Below are 23,873 nucleotides of genomic sequence, written 5' to 3'. Positions count from 1 at the left end.
AGGCTTTGAGGAACTGTGGGCTCCTCAAATTCTTTCTTACACCAGGTATACGGGCCCAACCTGAGTTTCTACGGTACCTGATTAGTCTCTGGGACATAAATTGGGAAATTTTCATCATTGGTGACCAAGAGCTGGAGTTGGAGACTTCAGACATTTATTTCATCACAGGACTATCCCAGAGAGGGGAACCAGTCAACCTATATGGGTCGAGGCCGATTGGGGCAAGCGTGACTATGCTACTTTCCGAACATTGCCCAGAATCTCTCAAATCCAAAAGTGGCAAGATCGAGATTATGACCATTCAGGATCTTGTGTTGAGAGTGCTATTGTTGACCATCAATAGAGCAGCTAGGTCCCAAGTGCCGCATGAGACTAATAAGTCGAAGTTTCAGTATTCTATCGACTGCACGACACCCACCATCTTTAGCTGGGTGGAAGCAATGAAAATCAACATGAAGCGCCAACTATCAAAAGCTAAGGCGGGACATCTAAAGCAATTTTGATTTGGATTTGTGTTGGTGACCTTCTTCTTGGAACAGGTGCCATTGTTCCAATACCAGCTGACTGAGGTAGATCCACTGATGCCATGAGACCCACAAATGGTCCGCTAGAGCAAGTTGATGCCCAGGGTTGTGAGGGCCAACGGATGTCCTATAATCCCACCTTTTTCTCGTGGCTATGATAACAGCTGATCGTAATGGGGGATTGACCTTACAGTGGTACCGACTTCCGCGAAGACCCAGATATGCCACTCCCAGAAGAGGAGGATTTTAATGATGGAGGTAAAAACAAACAATTTTTAGTTTTTTGATGTTTTTTTTACTGTTTTTGAAGTATATGTGTTCATGACACTTCGATTTTATGAATGCAGATGTTGGACCAAAATGCCCTGCCGAAATGTCCCCGATCGCCAGGCACATCACTCGGCAGTTTGATGTCGCTCCTTATCAAGAGGGAAGTGACAATGAGGAGGAGATTGCACGAAATCTCGTGGGTTTGTCCCATGGGATCCTAGAGTATGCTTGGATGGGTGATGTCCCACGCCAGTACCAGAGGAATACAGTGGGGGTGTTAGATTGAATTCGTTGACTGCTGACTTGCGTAGTCCGAGCAGTTACATGCTATCATGAGCATCATGTTGTTTAGTGCGTAGGTCTAGCATTCCATATTTTTGAGGCCTGCGAGCCGCCAATGTATTTCGAACACGCATATTATTTTTTGAGGCTTTGATGTATGACAAACATTACCGACACACACACACATATATATATGTTGTACTTCCTTGCTTACTATGGTACAAATGTTTTTGTTTTTGAGTTGTTACATGTTTCACAAATGTCTATCCAACACATAATTAGCTAATGCATCTGTTAATGTATTCATGTGTTGAGGAATATGATGATATGTAACATAATCAAAATTTCTCTCTAACAGACAAATACGTAGATACATTCTCAATATTTGAGGGTTTTTGACGGAATATTGCCCGTTAAGTTGAAGAACAACAAGTTGTGAATCAAGGTTGACAACTAATTCTCGGATGCCAAGAGCAATAGCTTATGACAATAATTCGATAACTACGCTATACTCAGCGATGTTATTAGTTGTTCGACCTAGACATATACCTTGAAGATCAATCAACTCACCATGGGGGTCATAAATGTCCCATGTCACGGATGATAGATTCCAGGTACTATGACAAGCACCATTAGCGAAACCGACATGAGGGGACACCGAAAGATGCAAAGCAAGAAAAAACATAATAAGCAGAGAAGCTGCTTGCAAAATAACACACCAAACCACACTATACAAAAATGAATGACACACTATTGTACAAAAGTAACCATGCAAGATGGCCTAAGCATAGTACTTTTTGAGATAAAGCCCGTTGCGGGGCTTGTCTAAGGGATTTCCCTCATAGTCAATGAGCTCATAGGCCCCTTTCTATAATACACGTTTAACAATGTAGGGCCCATGCCACATGGGTTCGAACTTGCCTGCCCCTAGCTTATCATTAGCTTGATCATATAGAAGAACCAAATCGCCCTCAGAAAAGGCTCGAGGAGAGACAGACTGATCAAAGTGGGATTTGACCGCTTTTTTTGTGCTTCGATAACCAGAGCAGCAAGACGATGAGTCTCATCAAGTCATTCTAGGTACAAGAGACACTCTTCCTAGGGTGAGGTCTCGGGGAGAAGTTCGACAGCCAGCTTGAGGGATGGAATTTCGCACTCAATCGGTAAAGTTGCTTCGAGACAGTAGACTAGTTGGAATGGTGTGAATTAGTTGCATCCTTGGTCAAGGTTCGGTAAGCCCACAGAGCTTAAAAGGGCATCAAATGCCAATTTGACTTGTGCATCCCAATGGTGCGCTAAAGCATCGTGACCAGGACTTTATTCACAACTTCAACTTAGCCATTAGCCTGAGGGTAGTACGGGGTTGAGCCATCGTGGCGCAATCCCAATGTAGAGGTCAACTCAGCCATCATGTAATCTCAAAAATGGGAGCCATGGTTGGTGACAATGTCCTGAGACACTCCAAACCTAGAAATAATGTGATTTAATAGAAATTGAGTCGTTGTTTTATCATCCGCAGAGTATGTAGGCATTTCTTCGGTCCATTTGGTGAAATAGTCCACAGCAACAATAATATACCCATGCCCCCCGACCAAACGAGGGTTACAAGTCATATAGTCGATGCCCCATTTGGAAAAAGGACCGATGATAAATCGAGGTGTAGGTGAGCAGGTGGGGCACGCATCTTACGCTGATAAATTTGGCACTCATGGCACTTGCGAACGGCGAGGATGCAATCCTTGAAGATAGAGGGCCGAAAATAACTAGCGCGAAGGATTTTTTTAGCAATAGTATATCCAAACAGGTGATTGCCACATACACCAGAATGGCATTCATTCAAGACTCTCTTAGCCTCCTCGAGAGTGAGACAACGACGAAGAATTGAATCAACACTGATGTGGTATAAGGTATCTCCAATGATATGGTAAGGTTGAGACTGATGTTGAATGCGTCGGTGATCATCCTTGGTCAATGCAAACCAGAAGGTGGATGTCTAAAGATATACGATGATATCACCGTACCAGGGGTCGAGAGTGCTAATCAAGAAAAGAGTCTCGTCTGGGAGCTTCTCATCGACACCAGCAGGGAGAGAAGCGGAGGGAAGGGAGCAAATCAACTTAGCAAAGACTAGTGATTTCTTAGATTTGGCAGTAGTAAACACCAAATCAAATTCTTGGAGGATAAAAATCCACTTCAAATATTTCCCCCCCAGCAACTGACGAGTCAGGATGTAGGTCATGGGGTTGCATTCCGAAATCATAGTGGTAGTGCAGAGGAGAATGTAATGCCGAAAGCGCTGAACAACCTGTACGGCAGCCAAAGCCAACTTCTCGACATGAGCATAACGCGTCTCGATGTCAAGGAGATTGCAACTGAGGTAGTAAATAACATGTTCATTGCCTTCGTCATCGTCATGTACTAGCACCATGGAAATGGTACTAGAGGCTGCAGCTAGATAAAGGAAGTAATTGCGATGATAGTTCGAGGGATCCAACAAAGGAGCATTGACGAGGACAGTATTTAGGTCATCGAAAGACTTTTGAGCAACCTCATCCCAGAAAAATAGGGTTCCTTGCTTGAGCAACTAGGTGAGCCCCGAAGCTAGCTCAACATACTTTGGTACGAAACAACAGAGGAAATTTGCTTTTCCGTGCAAACTTTGCAGTTGATGTAATGAAGATGGAGGGGGTAAATTAACTATGGCCTCAACTTTAAGAGGATCAAGTCAAATGCCTTCCTTCGAAACGATAGAGCCAAGGAGTCATCCAGATTTGACACAGAAGACAAATTTATGCGGATTCTACTGGATGTTGTAGTGTATACAGTGAAGAAAAATTTGTCGAAGATGATTAGGGTGATCATGGCAGTTACGAGAATGAGCAGGGAGATCATCCAAGTAAGGTTGAACGATTTTTCGAATGTCATGGAATGCATAAGACATTGCTCTTTGGAATGTGGCCCCAACATTCTTAAGGCCAAAAGGGATCTTTTTGTACGCAAAATTCCCCCACAGATAGATGAAGGTTATCTTATCCTGATCAGCGAGCGTAATGTTTATCTGGTTGTAGCCAGAAAAACCGTCCACAAAAGAAAAGAATTCACTCCCAGCACATTTGTCAATGATCTGGTCAATAAAGGGAGAGGGGTAGTTATCTTTAGGACAGGCACGATTAAGATCTCGGTAATCGACGCAAACGCGAATAGTGCCTTGCTTCTTTTTCACCGGTACAATATTCGACACCTAATCTGTAAGAGGGATCGAATAAATAAATCCAACTTTTAGAAGTTTTTCTATGGTGCAGTGGACGAAGTCGTTGGAAAATGGGCTTTGCATGAGGATAAGTTGGAATCTCGTGCATGACTATACTTGGGTCAATGCCGGGCATTTCTTCATATGACCACACAAAAACATCCCGAAATTCTTGGATCAGACAAGTATAGATCTTGATCTCTTCTGGAGAACAAGTTACCCTAATATGGACATTTTCAACAACACCAGGTTTGACAGAAATATTAATTGGCATCATTTGGGTAATGTTACCCATGTTCCCTTCTGACAAAACTTTGTGAGTCAGGATCGATGTCTGAAGCGGCAGTCACGAGAACTGAGAAGAGAACTCCTCAAGACAAATAGACATGACCGTCGGGCTAGGCAAGAACAAGGAATGATGATGAGTGTCGTTCCAAGGTACTTCCTTTAGAGACATTACTTCCATGATACTTTCGTCAGAAAGAAAAGTCTCAGTTAAGGGATTGGGGGATTCTAAAGAACTAAGCCACGGGGATTGAGAATATGCACTGAGAGGTGTTCTTGAAATAGGATGATCAAAGGATATCGAAGGTGAGGCCGAAACAATTTCCACGTAATCAATTTCTGTGGGACTTAACGGCATAACCTTGCCCCATGTATCAACTAGATTCAGCGAAGGAATGACCCAAGGATCATACTTGATCAAAATCATGTTGACAAAGGCAACATGAGGAGGTGGGAATGGAAAAATACCCATCAAGGCAGGATCTTTAAAAAGTCCTACACCCACACTCTCATAAGGAGCACCAGTGTGCTTGACATACAGAACATTGCCATCCGAGGAGGAAGAGGCAAACAAGGACAGTTGGTCGACTGTGACTATCTTCCCTTGATGGGGAAAACGAATCACGCGGAAGAGGGAGGAGGCTACAACATGCATGGCATGGGTCCAGCTTTGTCCGAGTAGAAGATTGTAGTTAAGATTAGCGTCAACGATCTCTACCTCGACATGTACCATCTTGCCCTCCAATGTAATGGCAAGGTTGGGAAGGACACTGAATGGTCGCAAATCATGCCCGTCAAAAGCTTCCAGAGTGTTAGGGGATTGGTTTAGAGTAGGAGAACCAATTGCCTTCCAATAAGCGACAAACATGATGCAGGTAGAAGCACCTTCATCGATGACAGTCCTATGAATGATTTTCTCATTTATGATTACCTAAATGAGAAAGGCAATTTGATGAGGTAAACGTAGAACGTGGTTTTCCCAGTCAAATTAGACGAGATTAGAGTCAGTTGGATCAATACCCCCAATAGCTGACAGTAACGATTTCCACTGAGAAGGACAACTTTAAAGGACCTCGAGAGTAGACATAGCTGATGGCACTTGAGCCAAATCCTTAACAATGTTATAATGTTGAGTGGCTAGAGCGTTGGGATTGTACGAGGAATTTCGAAGGAAACCTTGAGAAAATGGTCGAATGGCGGAATCAGGATTAGGTCGCTCTATATGAAGAGGACCAGAATCGGATGGGCTGGAAGAAGAAGGGGTACCTTCTTTCTCTTTCCCTGTTGACGGGGTAGGAGTTTGATAATCTTTTGACCTGGTAGCCACGTTGAATGGGGTACTCATCATGAACACTTGTGAACCTGAGGAAGCAAATGAATGAGTTCAGTCTACCATTTGAGTCTGCTCGGACAAAAAGGGCTCTTTCAGGACAACTGGGGTCCCTTTGAGCAAATGACTAACGTCAAACCGTCTAGGACAATCCTTAGTATAGTGATCCTCCTCACAAATGAGGCATGGATACTTAGGTTTCCGTTGGGAAGCATCACCAGCAGATGGTTTAGGAGGACCCTGTTTTGGGGCATCAGCTTTACCCTTGCCTTTGCCTTTCTTCTTACCTTTAGAGGATTTATCTGCTACAGTAAACTGGACATGTGAGCCTCTAAGGTTTTACCAAGGCCGGACGCATTGCGAGAGGAGTCATTGGGAGCAGTGTTGGAGACCGACTTCTGTTTGGAAGAAGATTTTGCAGGGGTCTGAGTCACTGAACCAATTACTCCATCAACAAGAGGGGTAGCAAGGGATTTAGATGTTGTCATATCAGATGATGGTCTGGGCGCATCAGGTAAAAGATCATATAATGTGCCAGACTATGAATAGACAAGATCTGGATACTGGGAACATGTGATGTCTTGTTCCTCAATGACACATCCACCCATAGCAATGTCCTCAACAATTAACTTGAAAAATGATTTGGAGAACCACTCGATCAACAACCAATTAGCAATTTCAAACTTAATCAGACGACGCCTACGTCTCCATTCATGGATGTGATTGGAGATGTGAGTCGTTGTCTCTTGCTTAAGTGACGTTAACAAATGGGTGCCAATTTCATAGCGAACCGACAACTAGAAATACGTGAGAAAGGCCATGGCGAGAGTGTTAAAGTCATGATAGGTATTCCAGGGGAGCTCGATATACCACTTGGCCGCAACTCCTATAAGAGTTCATTGGAAAAGATGAAGACGAATGGAATCATCAACATAGGAATTCGAGGAGCACCAGAGGTGATATGTCATCACGTGGGCTTGAGGGTCCTATTTCACTTTTCCTTCGAACTTTGGACAATCACTCGGAATCTTGGATGGAACCGGAGGCCAGTATGGCGAATGAAGAATTGGATCATTTGTGAGTCTAGACACATTTGGCAATTCCAGCGAAGCCAAAAATGGAAATTGGGTATTAAAAGGCATTTGAGGTCGACAAGGGGGTCCAACTAGCGGGACCCATCCCTGTTGGTAAGGGTTTTGTCCCCAAAGTGGAGGGTTTTATCCATAAGGCATTTGATATTTCCCCCATTGTAGGTTACCTTGCCCGTAGGGAGGATTCTAACCTAGAAAGCCTTGAAATTGTCCTTCCAAAGGTTGCTGATAAGCAACATACTAGTTAAAAGGATGTTGAGCCTACTGGCCTTAGACATATGGATTTTGCACTTGATGTCCCTGAGCATAGGGATTTTGGACCTACTACCCCTAGATAAACAGGTATTGGACCTGTTGCCCTTGGACGTAAGGATTCTGCGCTTGCTGTCCTTGAACATAAGGATTTTGGGCTTGTTGTCCTTGGACAAAAGGAGGCTGAACCTGTTTCCCTTGGACATAAGGATTCTATGCATGCTGTTGCAGGACTTGTCCCTGGCCCTACCCTTGCAAGGGTTGACCCTGTTGATATGAGTATAAGGGTTGATGATGCCCGGGTTGACCTTGTGGCTACAAGGGTTGACCTTATGGTTGCAGAGGTTTACCTTGCGAAGGCATAGGCTGGGAGGATTGTGGTGCATACTGCATCTGCAGCTGCATGGTTTGCTACAATTATTGCGAAGGTTTCCCCTCCGGTTGTTGCAATTGTCCTTGTTGTGGCATGATCTGGCCTTGCTACTACATGGATGGGCCCTGCTACAATGAAGGTTGCCCTTGCTGCTGCAGGAGCTGTCCTTGCTGCTGCAAAGGTGCTTGAACAGTTCGCATAATGAAAGCTTGAAAGTTCTCGAACTGTATCTGGCCATACCCACTAGGCGCGACAAATGGACCAGGCTGGACATAGGGTCCAGGCTGAGGTATGTATGATGGATTAGCCATTGCTTGTGAACCATATTGAACATAAGGAGGTTGGTATTGGCCTTGAACCAATTAGGCTGCTGGTACTGGACAAGACTCGACCTAGACGGACCAACATTGGGTTGTTGGTATTGGACATGACTTGACCAGACGGACCAACATTACTTGATCCAGCAGGACCAACAGGATTTGAAATGGCACTCGAAGCGGGTTGGTTCATCCCAACCATGTGAGGTTGTGATCCATTCAAATTGGTTGTGCCAGACATCATAGAAACATTCAGACTTTGCCCCCCAGGCGGTGGAACAACCTGTCCACTTACTGGAGGGATCGAAGAACTGATAACGGTTGAACCAGACGGGTCATCTGGACCAACGAAACAAGATGATTGGGAATGGTGGGTTGCACAGAGATTGAAGTGACTGCAGACATCACCATTTTTTGGGTGGTCGGGTTCTGAATGAACAGACTTGTGGTAAGCATAGCACCAGACGCCCAAATAGGGTTGTGATACAATGATGAGGCAGTAGGCGTGCCTGAAACCAACTAAGCTAAAGTCATGTAATTACGTGGTAACTCAAGATGCACACTAGTCAGAATGCTTCCTGTGTAAGGGAAACTTCTAGGAGGGAAAGGATATTCCTGCTCCTCAACTGTGCGCGAAGTGGAAACCTCCGAGTGACCCGGAGAGGAGACTGGGATTTCACTTTTTGATTCCATGGGTGAAAACAGACGACGACGGACTACCGAAGATGTTTGAGGGGATAATTCCAAATGAATACCCGATTGATCGTACAGACTGTATGAACGCTGTGGTGGTATCACAATAGGATTGAACAAAGGATTCAAAGGATAAACGACCAATCAAAGTTGACCTTCAAAATTCGGCGGACTCTCGGGAGTTTGGATAGGGTTATTCGGAGATTCCGGGCCAACGTTAGAAAGTGACCCAGTATCTGAAGGGGGAGGACGAGATGACAAAGGTTGAATACTCAGAACAATTCCATGCTCAACACCTTGGTCCCCGAGTGACTGTGGCAATTCAGGAAACGACTCCTCAGATAAACTTTCAGAGAGAGGAGAGGAAGAGGAACTAGGCAAACCAATTGGTTCAGCCACGATGATCTTGTCTCAAATAACCAAAAGAGAGATTGATTTCAAAGGCTTTAAAATGTATTTAAAGGTATACTCACGACGTGGTCTAAAAAATACTAACAGGGATGTTATAAGATCGTGAGCAACAATTTTTTAAGATGCAAAACAAACTGGTGCTCATTCATGTTTTAAGAGTTGAGAAAGAAGCAAAGGTGACTTTATCACTTTCGGTTTGAAATGAGCAAAGGACAAGCACTCAGGTTATCTTTTATATTTAGGGAGTCAAAAAGATCAAAATGACTACTTAGGATGATCTAGGTAAAGAGGATTACCAGGTAACTGTGAACTACATAATACCTCTCAACAAACCGAGAAGTACAGGCAGGTAATCTCCCCGAATGCTGTGTTCGGTATATCACATTTACAAGGCAGCAAAGTTAGCTTCCTATGGATAAAGGATTGCAGCCTAGTGGGGTCTCCCTTTATATACTCGACGGTACGGGCAGCACAAGTCCATACTAGCGCTGTCTAGTGCCGAATCGAACGACAGCGGCTAGGTTTTAAGACGTCGGAAAGCCTAGACCTTCTAAGATGTGATCGTTAGATTTCAAATGCACCTTAGGTTAATTGAGTACATTTTAGAGTTTATCTTGAAATTATGTCTCGGTTTTCAAGCCTTATTGATGCGACTCAAAAACACCTATATGTAGCTAAATGAGACAGGACCCTTTTAATTCAACGAATTGTCTACACTAATGAGAGTAGAAATCATACTCAAATGCAACAAAATAAGCAATTGAAAGCAAAATGATTTTTCACTATTTTGTCTTTTGAAAACAAAAATGATGAAAAACTCTTTCCAATTCCTAACTTTCCTATCAAATGCACTTCAAGTAGCCCTTTCACTAATAAAGAGAATTCATTTCTTTTGCAATGCTAGCCTTCAATGATGCTAACTAACGTAACATATTGATGCAACAAACTAGAGTTATGTATTTTTCAATGAAATGACGGAATGAATCTTTTGCAAACACTTCACACTTCAATGAAACATTTGCAATACAATCAATCACAAGCGAGCATAAAAGAGAATTCTTTTCAAAAGTAATGAAGCAAAGATTGAACCAAAAACAAGATGGGCAATGTGATCTGTGCCCGAAAAGAGACGCTCAAACACTAAACGAAACTTTCCAAACTTGTCAAATGGAAATCAAAGCAATGAAAGGACTAATCAAATGAAATGCAAGGAGCAAATTTGACTATGGACTTGACTTTCTGAGCAGGCAAACAAGTGAATGGGTGATGACCTAGATGCCCTAGGGTTATACACCATCCAAGAACTCAAGAAACCAAGTGAAGGAAATGAAAATTAACCAATCATACAAACCAAGCTAAAAGAGCTTTCCAGCTAGGGAGAACACAGTCAAAACGAGCTGAGAGACAGAAATCAGAAGGGCAAGACACACTGGCTATGATCTAGGGTAAACCCTGATCTTCACCTACAGGAATCGACGCGACTGCCTAACTAACAACACACGCCAAAAGGGGGTCGGCACGACTATTTTTGATAAACTCGCGCTGATCCGCACGATTGTCAAAAAAATAAACGCATTGACCAAGGATTCGAGGATAAAAATAAAAAAATTCAAAGGCTAAGACCAGACTTGCCACTGTAAATTTCATGCTCAGAGCAGTAAACCAGACAAAGCAGAGAAAACTAAAGGGAAATGGTGACACTATAAAAGTTCACACAAAACCACAAAATGACAATAAATCAAATAGAAGGATTGGGTCCCCAGTATGGTCGCCAATTTGTGGTGCAGGTAAATTCTCAGTGTGGACACAAACAATTCCTCTAGCCCGAGAGAGCGGGTCTAGCCATAAACAAACAATCTACGAAAAATCTCCTTAAGCTAGAATCAATTAAGAGGACCTACCTCTTAGAACGTTATTCCACTTGGTGATGATGCTGTGTCCTCACTCCAACTATCTTTCGTTTCCTTCCTTTGAATACTTGAAACAAGCAAACAACAACAACAACAACAGACGTGACAAGATGCAATATTGTATCTAGCCTACTTAATAGGTCAAAGAACATTAAGCCATAAAGATGTAAAATGACACTTCATGTAGGAAATCAATCGATAGTTGCATTAATATAAATCAGAAAGAGATTACAACCAGTGCGTTGACATTGTTGGTCTCCTCCAACATATCTAGGTTCCCGCACTTTTGCTAGCACTTCATGGATAGCCCCAACAAATGGAGGTTTAAGGCCTCTTTCCCTCTAGTCTCAAACCAAACCAAAATCACACTATTCTCCCTCAAACACACACAAGAAAGTTATAAACTATAAATGACTTGCTGGTTATTCACACTTGCTCCAAAACTCCAACTAAAAAACTAGCTTTTGCTTGGGAAAAAGAGAGGTTTATATAGCTTGGATGGATGGGAGATGGTTCCTCTCATCATGAGAGAAGGTCTTATCTCTTGAGGTTGTTCCATCCTAATAGGGGAAAGGATCCCAAACTGATTTCCTCAGCTCTATTCGACCCAACCATCTACCAGGCTTCCATTACGAAGCTTCTAAACATGGAAGCTTCAACTCCTTATTTAAAAAACCTTCCAAAAGAGGATCGACACGACTGGAAAAGGGATTAGTCGATCCAATCGGTGCGAGGGTTAGTTTTAACCTCTGTAAATTGGCGCGAGGAGAAAACTGGTCAGTAGTGCCGGTCTTGTAAACTGGGATAGAAGGAAGATTCTTGGGAAATGATGCAAAGGGGAATTATTCTGCTCATGAAGAGGGACATACTGGGAGTTTCTTCATGATGGGAAATCATGTCGGGTACACTTTAGAGGTCCTCCAGGATCGTAGATGGGGGTACAGGGATAGTGACAAAATGATGTGTAACACTTCGCTACTCTTGTAGTTCAAAAATAAGAGGATGCAAAAGATCTCGAAAGATCAAACAATTCTAGTGATAAGTCCTCACTTCTTGAACTTGCATCAGGGAAAGAGGTATTTCCCCCATACCCAGAGAGGTTGTGTCTAGAAAATACTTCTCTATAATTAGAGTTTGACTTTATAGGGGAACTTAAAAATGTTTATGTCAAAATCCCATTATTCCAAGCTATAAAAGATGTTCTAATTTATGCAAAGGCCATTAGGGAAATTTGTCTCAAGAAGCCAAGGAGGAAAAAGAAGGATCCCAAAACTATTAAGGTCATTGGAAAGTCAAGTGACCTAATGTTATAAAATTTTGTAGCTAAATATATGGACCCTAGGAGTCTATTTGTGAGCTCCAACATTAATAACACCCCCATATTTAATACTTTGATTGATTTGGGTCAGACTTTTAATGTTATGATCAATGAAACCATGGAAACACTCCAACTATCAACACCTAAACTAACCCCAACAATAATTCAATTGGTTGATCGACCCACTGTAAAGCTAGAAGGTATCCTAGAAGATATATTCCTTCCAATTGTTTCCTAGGATTACCCTGCTAACTTTATGATTTTGAAGCCTAAAATCAATCTTATGGGATATCCTTTGATTCTTCGAAGGCCATGGTTGGCTACAACTAATGCATATATCAGTTGTAGATATGTGGATATGACTATCTCTCATGGTAATTCCACTAAGAGATTGACTCTTTAACCCCTTGCCAAGACTATTCTTGATTACGAAACCCCCCTCTGGCCTGAAGAAAATGATGAAGGGGAACTTCAACCCCTCCTTACCCAGGATTTCATCCGAACTTATGTACCCATCATATATACATTAAGGAATATGCCCATCCTATCTTACAACCCTAAAGGAGGAGGAACCCTGCCTTTAAAGATGTGGTTAAAGAAGAACTTCAAAGTTACTCAATGTGGGCTTCATCTATCCTATTTCTGATATTCAGTGGGTCTCACCTTCAATTATCGTGCCTAAAAAGAATGGTAAGTGGCGAGTGTCCTCAATACCCTAACTAGGGACAATTTTTTCTCTTTTCTTAATGTATTAAGTGGCTATAACCAGATTCAAGTTGCCCCTAAAGATCAAGAAAAGACAACATTCACATGTACTTGGGGGACATACACTTATCGGTTTCTCCCATTTGGCTTATGTAATGCTCTTGCTACATTTCAAAGAGATGTTCTCAGTATATTTTTTATACCTTAACGATGGATGCGTTGAAATCTACATGGATGATTTCACTGTATACGAAAATACATTCGAGGAGGCTCTAAGTAATCTTGAAAAGAATTTAGTTCAGTGCAAGGAAACTAACCTTTCCCTTAACAATGAGAAGTGTTAGATGCTTCTTACAGGGGGCATATGTTAGGACATCATGTGTCTTGTGAAGGAATAAAAGTAGACCCTACTAAAATAGATGTTATTTGCAATATTCTAGCTTTGACTTGTCAAAACGAGGTCCACAATTTCTTGGAATGTGTGGGGTACAACCATCACTTTCTAGAAAATTATATGAAGGTAGAAGCACCTGTGTTTTGTTTATTAACTAAAGATGCATATTTATGTTGGACTACTAAATTTCAATCAACTTTTGAAGCTTTAAAGGAAAAATTGTCCACAACCCTTGTCTTCTAGGGACCTAATAGGTCCCTTCTTTTTATATCTCTATCGATGCTTCTGATACAACTATTGGAGCTGTGTTGGGACAGAAGGAGGAACAACAACCGTATTCCATTTACTATAGCAGTAAAAATCTCACCCCAATTGAACAGAATCATACCATGAATGAAAAAGTTTTTTTCATTATTGTGCATGCCATTAATAAATCATGTCATTATATCACCAGATACCCAATATTTGTACACATTGATCACTCTACTATACATTATCTCCCTCTCTCTTTGACAATATTGAAAAGGAAGATTGAGATTTACCATTGTCAATTTGAGTTCTCAAGGCTAAGAGAAATATATCAAGAGATATTTAATGGGATTTACCATGGTTGACATGAGTCCTCAACGCTAAGAGAAACAGACCAAGAGTTCTTTTAATGGCTTGGCTTGAGCCCCTTAAACTATGGGAACAACCATCAACATTGTGTCATTAATGAATTGGAGGTGTGAAAGAAAATAGGAATTTTTTAATGTCTTAATTCCATGGATACAACCTTCTTGAATCACTTTCATTACACTTCTAACAAGACTTTATGCCATTATTATAAACATAAAGGGAGATAAAGGATCCCCTTGCCATATATATCTAGAGGGATTAAATAGCTAGGATGGTGTACCATTAATCTACGTATAGAAGAAGGATGAAGCAACCAATTTAAGCACCCAATTTGACCATTCTCTACAAAATCCAAAATATCTCAACATTTTTCCTATAAATTACCAATTTAGGTGATCAAAGGGTTTGAAAATGTCAAGCTTTATCATCATACCCACTTTTTTTAATACTTAAGAGTGTGGATAGCTTCAAGAGTGATAATAATCCCATCCAAGGTTTGTTTGTATTCTATGTAGTCCCCTTATTCTTCAGAGGTAATTATTGACATCATGTTTTGAGGTGGTTTGTAATTATTGTGGACATGACTTACAAATGACATTGTAAATTGATATTGGCTAAAATCTATGCATTGTGTTAGCTTCTTCTACCTTAGGTATTGATGTCATGAATGTTGTATTTATGATTCAAAGAATTCCTCTTCATCTCTTGGAGTCTTCCACTACTACCTATACATCTTGAGTCACCATTTTCCAACAAGCTTTAAAAAGTTCATCGATTGAACCACTTGCAACTAGAGACTTACCAACTACCATTTCATTGATCATTTGTTCCACCTCTTGCGTGATGATCTTTCTCATAATAATTGCATTTTAAATTTCTATTATTGGGGAAGGAATGCTTCCTAAAATCATTTGAATCACCCATATTCCATTCTCTTGCAATTTAATTAGAATATTAAGGCAGTGACTCTTGAATCTTGCTCTATATCTGTGTGATATTCCAACTTCTGTCCCTATGCTTTTCTCAAAGAGCCAATTCTATTGTGACATTGTCTATAAATCATTGAATTGTAGAAAAATAATGCTTTTCTTACCTTATTTTAACCATTAAATTCAATATTTTTTCTTCCAAGACATCTCTTCTTGCAACACTCTGATATCTAATTAATCTTGGACTTGTTCCTTATGTAGTTTTAACTCTCATGTTCTACCTCTTGTGGTGATTTTCTACTGGATGTTTTTTGTTTGTTTTTCAAACTCCTTTTGAGTTGCAAAGATGTTCTTAACAACATATTTGCTCCATCTTTTATGTCTTTGCTCGATGGTTTGTAGTCTTTATTGGATTGCATACATTTTCATCCCTAGAACCTCGTAGATTAATTCCACCATTCTTTGGCTTTGTCTTGAAACTTTGGGTGTGACAGCCAAAATTTCTCAAATTGATTTTTTTTTAACCTTGGTTTTCCCTCGATATACCATTTTATGCTTATTGGCCAATAATGTGATCTAATGCCTAACTAGATTTTTCCTTCCACTAATTGAATCTAGTAAAGAAGAGTTTTTAAGATTAAAAAGTGATATAGTTGAACAACTGTTTCTGGAGATCCACCTCTCTGACCATCAAACTATGGCAACCATTTTGAGTTTTTAAGTCTATTAATCATAGTTCTTCAATGAGATCTTTGCATTACTTGCTTTCTTCCTCTAGGTGATGGGTTCCTCATTTTTTTCGTAGAGATTGATTATTATGTTAAGGTCTTCTCCTACAATCCACTCTCGGTTTTTGTGTCGGTCTCCAATTATTTTTAGGAATTAATAAAGTCTACCTTATGAACTGAATTATTTAGTCCATAGACATTGGTGATCTCTCCATTTTGTTTGGAGCATATTCCTCTAGAGTTTGTTTTGAGCATTTTGTTTGTATCTATTTTTTTCCATAGAACAACTTGGGTTGGATGCAATATTATTTCTAATCCCATTAACAATCCCTCTACATATATTGTTGTTTATGGACATCCTTTCCAAATTCATAATTGTTTGGTCTATTTAACTTTGTCATATTTTGTTTCTCGATAAGCATAATGCTAGGTAACTCTTTTATGATCATGTTTTTCTGTAATTGTTGCTTCCCATTGGCATTCTAAATTCTAATATTCCACGAGAGTACTTTCATTTTTAAACTTTGGAGAGGGTCATTAAGAACTACTCTAGCAGTACTATCACATTCTTGGAGTCAACCAACATAGTCCTCATTTCTTGTATCTTTTGTTGGGTGGATTTCCTCCCCTTCTTTTCTTCCCCGCTTTGTTTATTTTGAGTGTTTAGGGTTGTAGTTCTTACACCTAGATTCACTTGGTGTCCTTATCTTTGACTTGTAGCTCTATTTTTCATATTGGTTACAGATTATTTCTAAAGTTTAAATAATTGTTCATTAGAGAAGTTGCTCAAGTGTTCCTTGCCATATTTTTCTACTAGAGCAAGTATATATGCATCTTCCACGTCCATGCCTAGATATTTTCCTTTGCCTTCCTCTTTTGATTATGATAGGTCTTCCTCTTATATTATCAAGGTACGCTCACTTGATTCTCCTATGTTGTTTGTTTGTATTTTTTGTTTTTTGTTTTATCTTTCTTCCGTCCTTCTTTTTGTCTTAGTTGGTGGGATGATTAAGCAAAAAAGTCCCTTTTTTTTACCTATATTATTTTGGTGTCCTTGATCAAAGCTCCTAGTAGAGGATCTTCATTTTCCTTGGATTCCAAGGCTTTGGAGATATTTCCTCCTTTTAACTTGGTTTAATTTGGACCCTTATGTGTTTTTTCTTGATTTCCTTTTTCCCAAGACTTTTGTGAACCCATATTAGCCTTGTCCATCTTCTACCTTGCTAGTTGGATTGGTTTTGTTAAGTGAGTAGTTCTTGAATAAGTGGCCACGATCAGGACATTTATGGCATTTGAAGGGTGCATGTCCATAATTTAGTGTTTGAGCCCTTTCATTATCTTGAAAAGTTGATGCTTATAAAGTCCATGAAGGCTCCTAAGACATCCACATAGATAAAAATATGGGCATAAGAGGTGTATTTACCTGCCTTGGTGACTTCCAAGGTCTCTATGAAGGTGCATAGTGTGTTGGCAATACCTGTTAGGATCTCCTCTTCTCAACATTTATGAGGGAGGGAATAAATTTTGATCCATACTAGCACTTATCTAAAGTCCTCTATCTAAGGGATACATTTTTTTGTACAATATCTTAGGTGCAACCTTGTTGAGTTGAAGAAGTAGGGACCTTCTTCAAATACCGGTTTTTAGTGTTTTATGTTAGCGAAATTGTAGGGAAGAAACTATTCAATTCGAGCTTCACACCTACTTGATCTTTTGGTTTCCAGTGCATGTTCACACACCAAATTAGTGCCTTCTCTATTTCCAAATGCATATGAACTTGCTAATGAAAACAAGGTATTTCATGAACTAGATATTTGCCTCATATTATGGTTTACTCTATATTTTGGTGAGGCACTCGCACTTCATCTTATGCCCATATGACATTGACGCTATATTTACTTGAATGGACACTTTTCCTACTTTGTCCATCTTAAGGCTTATATTGTCTCTCCATTGATTGCATGTTTGAAAGAGGGGATAATCAATTCACTTACCCCTTCTGACATACCTATTGTGACTTGCATCCTCTCTAACACAACTATACCAATTTACTATAGGTCATGTGGGCATGAGCTCTCCATAATTCCACCATGTTGTTTTTGGATTGACATTTCAACATTTGTTTCCATGGCTGCAATAAGATTTCCAACTATCGTTAATTCTCCTCTTAACACCATGCTTTTAGTTTAGATGGAAATCAAAATGGATATATGTGCTTGTAAGATTTCACCTCTTTAAGGGTGTTATCACCATACAAAATTAGAGGAAAACTGTTTTTCATTGGCTTAATAATAATAATCTTGGTTTTATGGACATTAATGGTAAGCTCAGAATTTTTGCCAAATTGTTGGGGAACTTTGAGTTACTTATGGATATCTTCAATAGTTTTTGAACAATATCATCAACAAATCAGAGGGGATTGATAATATTGCCAACCATTTTAATACCATTACATCCCTTCTCCTCTAAATGTTATTTATTCTTATTGATATAGATGCCAAAAAGGGTGGGAGAAAGAGGACACTCTTGCTCAATACCCACACTACTCATAGACCACTAATTATTGCATACATTTAAGCAATAACCTATTCATATATCATAATCACAACATCATGGAGCTCACATGGGATATTTTTCTAGTGTTTTTCAAGGCTTGGGGCTAGGCATAAATATATAAGAATATGAACATATATCATGATATAATGTTTTCGAATCATTAGCTTGTACGATGATGCACATGTTATTATTTCTCTATATTTCAAATTCATTATATGTAGGAGAGGATTAATAACATCCATGGAGGTTGAAGAGATGCTTATCCATAAATGAGGTAATATCCATCAAGCTAGTGTTATTATCCTTGCACATGTACCATTATTATTTGTGGCTTTGTATCTTGGCTTCATGTATGGGGTTAAGGCAAGTTTCTTTAGGAAAAGCGCATAACCACTTTGTTAGAGCCTTAATGTTGACTAGCACGTGCTGCTTGCATTCTTGTAGACAGATCAAGGTCGAGAATACCACTTTGGTCCTAGAGTATGACCTAAAGCTACTTCTAATTAGCTACGAGCTTATCTTCCTGAGATGTAAGGAAATATATTAATGGTTTAAGACCCAAAGTCACATGTTATCAGTGGAAATATACTCCCTCCTGGACCACCAATATGTTATTTAAAGTGGCTAGGCTTATCTACACTAGATGGTGTTGTTGCATATAAAAGTCTTGAGATCATGTCAATAACGACCATGTTGATAGCCCTAGCTATTGTAGGTTTTTTCTTGCTATGGAAAAAATGACACAAACACGCTGTGACACACACCAAATTCTTTAAACACTAACTCATTTTCAATGATACAGTCAATGATATATATATATATATATATATATATATATATATATATATATCATTAATCATTATTTGTTATAGTAATAATTTTATCATGGTGATAAGTAGAAAACTCATAAGTTTCATTGACCCAAAACAATTTTATTTAGTTTTTAATAAGGTATCTTCACGTAGTTTCTTATCTTGGGGGCTTAATTGTCAAGGATATTCCTTTGCTTCAATGTCCTTTGTGTGATATAATTGAGTGTCTTCCCACCTATGTTATAAGAAAGTCAGAAAGCAACCCTTTTTCATTATAGATTCCTTTAGGCTAAGGAATTTTGAGCAACATAAAAATTAATTTGAGTGAAACTGCAATCTCTCACATCGACGGAAAAAATGGTGTATTTAATCATATCCAACCAACTAAGACCTTCTCATGGCACAACAACTAATTAATTCACATTGATTTATAAATGTATATTATTGTCTGAGTTCAAAAGATTGAGATAGATATGGCCCATTCAAGAAAACCACTTGATTTATGACCATGAAGGTTTCCATAGTCCATAATCATACTAGCAAATGTTTTTTGGAGATCTTTATTGTGTATATAGTGGGAGGAATTGTCCAACATTTCAGGTGGACACTCAACCCATCCTTAGGGACTAAACGAAGCATGATTTGTTAGGGGGTGCCACAACATGCATCACGAGGAGCCATAGAGTGCTTCTCTTGCACATTTGGTTTGATTCAAACAATCCTAATGCCATGAGGGAAGGCCTTGCTATTATGTCAAACATGTTGTTAGGGATCAAATAGAATAATGTCATAGTTAGTCTCATACACTTGCACAAACAATGACAAGTCCTTGAAGCCTATTTTTCGTTTTATATAAGTTGATAAAATTTGAACCTAGAAATGATGGACGTAAGCATAGTTTTTTATCATAAATCTATTGCTAAACATTAGAGATTAACCCCAAAATCAATATAATCCCTGCCTTGTGTCAAATACATACTTGGAAATCTTTACATAATTAATTTATGGATTTCTACTTCAACATAATGGGCTATGAAAACTTCTACATGCAAATACATATTTATTTTGAATTGTGTTATAAAGTTTGACTTATGTGTTGAAATTAAGAAAATCAATAACAAAATAGAGATATAAGGATAAATATTGGAAAATAACACTTCAAAAAGTTTCAAATAATGTCATAGAGGATGGTGGGAAAATAAGTTTAAATATTTCAAAGCATGTCATGTAGGATGGTCCCAAAAATATCAATGTTAACCCTAAAAATTTAGGTCATTAAAACCATTTCAAAATGTTGAGTGTTAACATATCCATGCTTTTTAAGGTGAAGTGTGAGGATTTGAAACGAGCAATGCATAGGAAAACCACATAAGGGATGTCACTGAATTTGGTTCCCCTTCCGGACCGGTGGGAAGATATATATACAAAGACGAGGAAGAATATTCTTCGTATTGGGTGTTGTTGGGAGCCCTTCTCTATATAAACCCTAAATGCGATATCTTGTTTCTCATTTTCACTTGAGGGAGACGAAGAAAACTGTCATTCTGCTGTGACGTTGTGAGAGTAGAAGCGAAAAGCAATGGACCGCTATGAGCGGCCTGGCTATGGTAGAGACGCTCCCCCTCCTAGTAGAAGGTCTCCGCCCGGTTACCAATACTATCAAGGTACGCTACTCTTTTTTTCCTCTCTTATTTTGTTTGCTTAGGGGTTTCAGACCCTGGTGGTGGTGAATGAATTTAAATAAGTAAGCTAACTCTTTTCGATTGACGCTGCAACATGGTAATCAAGGCCATGGATCGGTGATTGATTCATTAGCTTCTGCCAATGAGACCCTTTTATACCAGGCCAATGCTGGAAGTTTGTTTACTTTGAAAAGTGAAGAGAGTCCTAACTACTTGCGGACTTCGATAGATTATAGTCTGACCTCCATGCGGGCACACTGCATGGACAATTTTACGCTATTCCCCTCACATCGGATGGTTTGAAGCCATCTATTCTGACTTCTTGTTCGGTCTCCATCTTCGTTTCCTCCCAACAGACGTGATCTCATTGAATGAGAAAGAGAAAGTGGTATAAGGGGATGGTGTTCCAGTATTATTCTCCTTCAAGAAGGGCATTAGGATTCTATAGAATCCATCAATGCATAAACCCTCTATTTTGACCTACTTCTAACTCTGTCTCGGAGCTTCCCTCATTTAGAGGCGTCCTACTGAGAATGTGGGGCTTATTCCGAGAAATCCACCAGTGCAGAAGATGATTCGACGACAATTGCATCATGGTTGCGAAGCTTGATTTGTTAGAATAATTGGCATTGATGAAATAAGCTTTCTAGGAGTCTTGTATTCCCCGAAGGGAACATGACTTTATGGATTTTTTTTATTAAGCCATTGGATCTTGGAGGCTTCATTCTAACAAAATATGCGTATGCAAATTATTGTGGTCTTGACCAACTAACTAGTGAATGGCTATTCATCACACCTTTGATGATGCTTATTCTCTCAAGTCCATGGTATTCGACTAGAAACAACAAATACAAAAGGAGATTATCTTAAAGGGCAAGTATGTATGATAAATTAGGAGACAATAAATAGTTTGGATTTGAATTAATGGTGCCATGGCTTGATATATCAACAAATATGGTGTCAAACATATTTTAGAGCCGACATCCCTACATAATATATTTTTGACATATTTTGATTGATATCCCAACATAATATATTTTTGACATATTTAGATTGAATTCCCATTCGAGTTTTGAAATATATTTTCAATTAATTATTGCCTATAGCCCAAGATATCTTTCCTTAAAAGCCAACAAAGTTGTTTAGAACATGCCTACCTTGTATCTATTTTAATTTAACTTTTAAGTATTTCTAAGAGCACTTTCTTGATTCCTTGGCCATAACTTTTGTTAGTGTTCAATTAGAAGAATTGGTTAGATGTAAATGGGTTAGCAATGACTTTGAGTGTTATCATCTTTCTATATGAGCTTGAGCTTTATCTTTAATAGAATATATCACATGGAGAATTTTCATAAGTGCTCTTGTGTAAGTCATAGTTGAGTCTAATAAGTTGGAAAGGGATTGGAATTCACTAGCAACCACTGAACACCCTCCCAAGTTGAAGTAAATGAAAACTTAATTTTGACTTGTCAAATGAGTTTATGAACATGGTTGATTTAAGTCAAATCATTGTTTTACAAACCGGCCGTTTCGAAACCGAAACGGCCGAGTCGATCGATTGCTGGAGGAGTGATCCGGCCAAGTAACCGGTCCGGTTGACCGAGTCAGTCAACTCGGCCGGATCCAATTTGACTCGGTCATCAATCATTACTTCAGCAGTGCCTCCAATAGTAGCAGTTAGAAATTAATGGTAGGCACCTTTTGACAGTGTAAGGTTCAGTGGCTTATATTGCAGCAGTGAGAGGTTCATGTTTCATTGGTTTGCAGTAAGGGTATTCACAGTTGTGAGTCTTGACTGTTGATGATTCTAAGTGAAAAGACAGAGGCACTGTATGTAGTAGCATTCCTCTTATTGACTGAAGTTGAAGATTTGTAGAAGAATATGTCTTTGTCTATAGTAAGGTTATCATCATCGGAATTGGTCTCATGATCAGGAGTTCATTTACATATTCTGGGCCAAACTTTCAGTGACATGACAAACAATTAATCAATAAAAAATACACTTCAAACATAATGGGGTATAACTTAGAACCTTTCAATCCCTTTCCACGATCCATTTCCATTCAGCATAATTCACAGGCCAGCACAAGTGTTTTCATGGAATTGCCATTCTTCTTTCAAACAAAGGGAAAGAGATTTCTTATTTATCAAAGACCTACACTTCTGTAAGGAAGAAATAAATCACTGAGTTGTAAGTAACAAGTGCAATTGTATTAAGCATGAAATTTTACTTTAGATATGTCTTGGACTGACATGAAGAAAACCTCAGACTTTACAAACAGAAGCATTTTTCCCACCTTGCCTCCTGTTTTATAAACTGCTCTGTCATACCCATACTTGTGACTGCAAGTACAGTGTCATTTGATAATTTATCTTCCAAAATTTGGTGTGTTTTGGAAAGGCACTGTATTATGAGGATTCGAATTTGATGTGAACCATTGTCCTACATTGATCATCATCTTTTGCTCTTTCAGACAGATATTCCGAGGTCATTTTAAGGTTATGAGTCCTGGCTTACTTCATCAACAGTCCTTCATTCTAAGATAGGGGGCAGTAAAGGTTTATGTTTCATCATTGTTGTAGCACTCTGGAAGGTGCTTCATTGCTATATCTGAGCAGCTATAAGACGCATGCCAGTAAGCCTCCTTGGGCAGAGGTTGAGATATTTTCAAGGTCATAGAGTTGACCTAAGACATCTAGCTCTGAGCCTCACTGCTCGCAGCATATTTGTTGATACATCCTTTCGGCACTAGTGCAACAGTGTAAGATTGAAAGCAGCTTGGCATAGTTGATTTAGCAACTGCGCCATGAGCTCCCTATTGCATATTCATTCGTGAGCATTGCAGTGTTTGTGTCGAGGGCAACAATGGTTGTTGTATAGTTTAGTGACAATGTCAAGATTGACAGTCAAGGTTTAATGTACAAATTGAACAGAAGCAAAGAGCCTACTTTGATCATATGTTGTCTTCCATCTATATTATAATGCTGTGTGTTTGGAAACATGAATGAAAATCTTTAAAATTATGTTTAAAATATTTAAAATTATGTTTTTTAATAAAATAAATAAATATTTAATGTATTTTTTACAACGACCGAGTCATTGAAATCGAGCCGGCCGAGTCATTACCGTTTCGGAGTCGGAG

The 23,873-nt window shown here is 39.3% G+C and overlaps 1 protein-coding gene across 1 annotated transcript in view; it reads left to right on the top strand.

Moving 5' to 3' along the window:
- The first annotated feature begins 20,417 nt into the window (after positions 1 to 20,417).
- The window catches only part of LOC149228159 (uncharacterized), a 47,977-nt gene continuing 44,521 nt past the window's right edge, over positions 20,418 to 23,873 (top strand). The window contains exon 1 of the mRNA XM_089378063.1: positions 20,418 to 20,712. Within this exon, the coding sequence (XP_089234189.1) occupies positions 20,628 to 20,712 (85 nt within the window). The 5' untranslated portion in view covers positions 20,418 to 20,627. The remainder of the gene's footprint in view (positions 20,713 to 23,873) is intronic.

Source organism: Pinus tabuliformis, chromosome J (genome assembly GCF_031772625.1).
Source record: "Pinus tabuliformis cultivar Carrire ecotype Pingquan chromosome J, CPIR1, whole genome shotgun sequence".
NCBI classification, from domain to species: domain Eukaryota; kingdom Viridiplantae; phylum Streptophyta; class Pinopsida; order Pinales; family Pinaceae; genus Pinus; species Pinus tabuliformis.
This window is presented reverse-complemented; position numbering and strand designations above follow the sequence as displayed.